General features: G+C 34.1%; 1 protein-coding gene across 2 annotated transcripts in view; it reads left to right on the top strand.

Moving 5' to 3' along the window:
* dclk1a (doublecortin-like kinase 1a) overlaps positions 1-2,565 on the top strand; it is a 62,080-nt gene extending 59,515 nt beyond the window's left edge. For both annotated transcript variants that reach the window (XM_016483047.1, XM_016483046.1), the window contains exons 14-17: positions 734-814; positions 962-1,075; positions 1,313-1,386; positions 2,420-2,565. In XM_016483047.1, coding sequence (XP_016338533.1) covers positions 734-814; positions 962-1,075; positions 1,313-1,386; positions 2,420-2,477 — 327 coding nt within the window. In that variant the 3' untranslated portion in view covers positions 2,478-2,565. The remainder of the gene's footprint in view (positions 1-733; positions 815-961; positions 1,076-1,312; positions 1,387-2,419) is intronic.
* Positions 2,566-5,448: the final 2,883 nt, after the last annotated feature.

Here is a 5,448-nt window from a genome sequence, read left to right as displayed (position 1 = left end):
GGTAAAACATTTATAGCTTGAATGCACTGTAAGTCGCTTTGGATAAAAGCGTCTGCTAAATGCATAAATTATTATAATAAATTATATATGTATGTATATATGTGTGTGTGTGTGTATTGTTTAAAAAACATTCAAAATAATATGATAACATATATGTTGTGTGTTTAAAAGCAAGAATTATGATATTAAATAATATTTTTTAAAGCAAAATAGTTTGATAATAAGTAACATTTGGGCTTTTTATAATCAAAATTATATTCTAAATAATATGTGTTTTTTAAAGCAAAATAATATGATAGTAAATAATTTGTGGTGTTTTTAAAAGCAAAAATTATTATAATGTGTTTTTTAAGAAAAATTGTATAATCATAAATAATATTTGGGCTTTTTAAAATAGAAAACAATATGATAATATGTAGGCTTTAAAAATAAAAATAATATGACTATACTAATAATAATGATCATTTTTAAAAATGTGTCTACAGTGATACATTATTTTCTGACTAGAAAATAATGTATCATAGACAAATTACAAAATTTAGAATCTTTCAAATCAAACTGAGTTTTTGTTTTAAAAAGCCTACATACTATTATTATTAAGCAGTATTTATTTTTATTAGCAGTATTTATTTTTTACTTTTTGTTTACTGTAAGTCATTGTGTTCTCCAATTTAAGGTCATGATTGGCATTAGGGTTTGGCACTAACTCTCTCTGTCCCGTCTGTCTCCTCAGGAGCTGATAGTGTCTATGCTGCAGGTGGAAGTGGATCAGAGATACACAGCACTGCAGGTGCTGGAACATCCCTGGGTCACTGTGAGTAATTCAACCTGGATCCATTACAATATACTGTGTACGAATCTTTATTGCTAAATTATAGGACTGACACAGTCTTAATACTTTTTAGTCCTCTTGTTTCATAACTATAGTAACTGATTGGCTTCATTTCAATGGCTGTTTCAGAATGACGGTCTGTCAGAAAACGAGCACCAGCTGTCAGTGGCAGGAAAGATCAAGAAGCACTTTAACACTGGGCCCAAGCCCAGCAACAACACCCCGGGAGTGTCTGTGATGACGGTAAGCCCACACTGACTGTCAAAGCCTGAAGTTAAGAATCAGACGCCAAATAAACATTAAAGAGCCAGTGAGTGGAGAACCAGACACCATGTGTGATGGACAGCTTTGCTGGGAGGCCAAAGAGTTCAAACACTATAATACTTTGAAATTATTTTCTTTACTAACAGTTAAAATGGAGTTACAGCTGATGATTTCTGAGCATTGTGCACTGAGCTCCACTGATTTCTCTTCGCTTAGCTCGACCATGACTTTTCCATCCAGAGATCAGGGTCGTTGGATTTCTATCAGAACCCCGGCATGTTTTGGATAAGGTAACGCCATGTGTCCACTGAAGCACGCCAGCCCCTGTCTTGTTGAACCCCAGTGTGGGCACTGAAACCTGCTTATATCATGATCAAAAACTGCTGCTGTGGTCATTCATGTGTGTGAAAGTTTTCAGGTGGAGAGAATGTGCATGATTTGCTTCAACATCATGGCAACTGGCATATTTTATGTGCTTTTCCTTCAGTGTGCTGCTTGTGTCACTGTCCTGCTTCTAACCAGCTTCTCATGAGCTTCAACCTTGTACAGAAATAAAGTGCTCGGCAGCCAGTCCCACTGTTGTCCCCAATGTTTGTTTGTTTAATAGAAACTCACTTTTAATAAAGAAACGTAGTAAATATATCTATTCGTTTTAAATATACACTATAAATGACTGGTTTGGGGTCAGTAAATTTTTTTGGGAATAATAATTTTATTTTATTTTTTTGCAAGGATGCAAATGAATACTGAACAATGGTTTAAACAAATGTAAATAAAAAAATAAAATAAATTAAGCAACTGTATTTTTTAACATTAATAATAATAATAAAAAGTATCTTAAGCACCAAATCGGCATATTAGTACAATTTCTGAAGAATCATGTGAAAATAAAGACTGAATTAATGGCTGCTGAAAATTACTTTTTAAAATATACCTATTTTAAATAATATTTCATAGTATTACAGTTAGTACTGTTTATTTTATAAAATAAATGCAGCCATGGTGAGCATAAGGCTTTTTTCAAAAACATAAAAAAAAAACTCTTAAAAGTGACACCAAACATTTGAACTGTAGTGTATTTACATTTAATTTATTGTTGTCATGTTAACTTAATTTTTTATTAAATATAATTTTTTTATGTATTTTAATTGTTATTAAATTACTTTTGTTTTATAAATAATTAAGAAATAATTTTTATTAAAGGGACAGTTCACCCAAAACTGTATTTTGGTGACTTCTGGGAGTGACTTTATTTGGAGTATTTTATTTTGCTCTCATGCACATGTTCTGTCACATGACTAAAATTCCCCCTTCTTCCATCAGACCACCGCTCTTGATAAGGAGAGGCAGATTCTCCGACGAGGATGCCACCAGAATGTGAGCGCAGCTCCCTGGACCAACCAGCCAACCTGTAGCCTCCACATCCCAGCCTTTACTCCCAGTCTGTGCCCTGGTCTGCACCTCGACCCCCTGTCCCAGCCGCCCAGCGGACTCCCCGCTCCAGCCCTCATCCTCAGTCCATGTCCCTCTACCACTACCACCGCCACCACCACCACGCCTGAGTCTGAAGACTTTTCCGCCTGCTCCACAGAGACTGTTCGCTCCCTCTTCTCCCCTTTCTAGCATTGAAAGGGAAGGGAACGAGTGGAAAGGGCACCAAAAGAGAAGAAGGGTTTATGAGGATTCGGAACGCGGCCGAGTGGACCGATGAACTTACATACATTTTGTAATCTGATCACATAAAGGTGCAGGGAAAATGTTGACCGTCAAGAAGGGGGTTTCTTGTTTATTTATGGTCATCATTATAACTTTTATTTATACGTAATAAATACATTTTCTTTTTTTATTCAAGTTCAAAAATGTCTTTTTCTGTTGAAGCACCTTAGAAATGTATGTTTTTATGGGTCCAGTATTGTTCATATGTTTCAGAGGGAAACTGTAAGGACTTTTAGCTAACTTGATTCCTGATAATTAGTATCCTTTGTTCCCAAAAACCTTTCTAAGCAGACAGAAAATGATTTGAATTGCTGATACCTCTTCAGAGATAAACTCGTATGCGGATTTTCTTTCTACTGTGGTCGCACAGCGCTTGTTCATACGCGAGATGGGGACCTTTTTTTGTAATCAGTGTAAATAATATAATTTCAATTATTTTGATATTGACAATATATTTCTTTATCTTAACTAGACAATGTAAGTCACATTTAACCATTTTTGCAGTTTTTAGGTATATGGAACATAAGCACAAGTGCATTGTGGGAAAGACATAAGCAACATTCCTTAATACAGGGTCAGCTCTTGGAAATACAAATACCAACGGTTCGGTCTGATGAATGCAGGACATTGATTCAGTGGTACCTCTGTGTCATGAGAAGCGCTGCTGTTAGTGTCGGGAGGTCAGATTGGGGTTGAGTGTTTCTGAAGTGCAGTAAGAGGTGTACTAGTAACTCATAGCCCTGCTTACTGTGTCATTATATTCTCTCATTAGTGCATGGAATACAGAGTGGATCTTACAATATTATTTGAGACATTATCTTATTAAAAAATATATTATAACCTAATTTTATTGTTGCTTATTGATGCTGACTGACCCAGGCTTTCCATTTATCATTTAAGGATTTATTTACCACCAGACCTGCAATCACCTCTCTTGTGGCAATGAACAATCAATATCAAGACCAAACACCTCAAAAGCGATTAGCTTAATAGTCAGTGCTAGATTGACAGACACCTCAAAATTGGTAACATAACTTGACAGGAACTTGATATAAAGTAAATATTTAAGCAAACTGTAAACACAATAATCAGTGATACAAGCGAGGCTTTTCGTAATTCTGTTCTTGTGATATCAATGTAATTTTCTTATAGACATAAGTTGTTGTCCCAAGACCACAACGTATTTTTCTCCAAAAATGTCAAGTCCCAGTCACAACATGATTGTAAATGATTAACCAAGATAATGTATGACCAAACAAATATTTTAAATGTAGTTTAAATTCAGGAAAAAAACTCACCGTTTCGAAGTGCTCCGCAGAATGAGGACGTCTGATAAAGCAGTGTAATAGCAATCAAAACGCAGGAAAAAGTGTTCAGCGAAATTCTAGAAAACATTCTATCAGTAAATACTATTAAACAGCCTGAGTAAAATTAGATTAATGTAGTTTTTCAGACATTTCAACTAAGTTTGATACACGTTCTGAAACTGTGTCACTCCTATAGTTTTCCCGCCGTCTGAGTAAAAGAGCCAATCCCTAACCGGTAACTTCAGCGCGTCACTGCAGCTGCCATTAGAAGCAAAGACGTATAAATACCTAGACGCCTCATTGGCCGCTTTGAGCCGTTGCTGCAATACGTCGTCAACGCGTCCGCCATGTTTATCCGGGCAAGACTGCTTTAAAAACAAATGGAGGTAAACGGGAAAGCTGCTTTTTTTTTCTGGATAAAAACACTACAATATTTAAATTTTTCAGCCGATTTGAGTGGTTTGTGATCTACATGGAGATAAAAATAACTCTGTCTCCAGTTATTTAGTTAGGCTTGGAAAATGATTAATTTTCGTAAGAAACCGTGAAAGCTCACACTCACACTCTTGTTGATTTGGTTGATTTTTTCGGTTAACAATTCTAATATTAATGTAGTATAACTGATATATACATGTAATGTAATTTTAATGTACATTAAATGAAATTAAGTTTTATCATTGCTTTCTCTGTCGTCAACCCCAACATTTTAGCTTTTCTTGTGCCTCAGGTCAGAACACAGCTCATTCCCTTTGAAATGCTGGGGGAAAAAATCGAAATAATTAATCTTTAAATACTAATAATTTACCATAATTCAGAAAATGGAATAAAACCAGCGAATACAAATAAAAAAGTGACACACTTGTCTGCTTTCTATTTTCATAGCACTCTATACAGATATAAACTCCACAACAAACAGTAACAAATGTAACTGATAATCCTTTATGGATCCAGTAAAACTTGCAGTTACAGTGGTAAAATATTATGCACTGATACAGTACACAATACAAATATAGTAAAAGTGATATGTAATATTAAAAAGTATATGTAGTACAAGTTGTAGTAAAGTGAATAATATAATAAAATAGTGAGTACAACAGTACAATAACATAAGTGATATAGATATATAATACAAAAAAATTTATGTATAATACCATAATAAATGAATAACAATAGATGAATAATAGCAAGTAGAATATGTAATATCAAGGGTTGAATAATGCAGAATAGACAATAATGAAGAATAAATTAATAGTAAATAAATAATAGTGAAAAGTAGTTTTATAATAGTATTTGTGTAATAATTATTAAACAAAGTAAGACTAAAGACAA

The sequence above is a fragment of the Sinocyclocheilus anshuiensis genome, unplaced genomic scaffold, assembly GCF_001515605.1.
Source record: "Sinocyclocheilus anshuiensis isolate Anshui unplaced genomic scaffold, SAMN03320099.WGS_v1.1 scaffold437, whole genome shotgun sequence".
Taxonomy (NCBI): Eukaryota; Metazoa; Chordata; class Actinopteri; order Cypriniformes; family Cyprinidae; genus Sinocyclocheilus; species Sinocyclocheilus anshuiensis.
The sequence above is the reverse complement of the archived record's forward strand: the minus strand, read 5'-3'. Positions and strand labels throughout refer to the sequence as shown.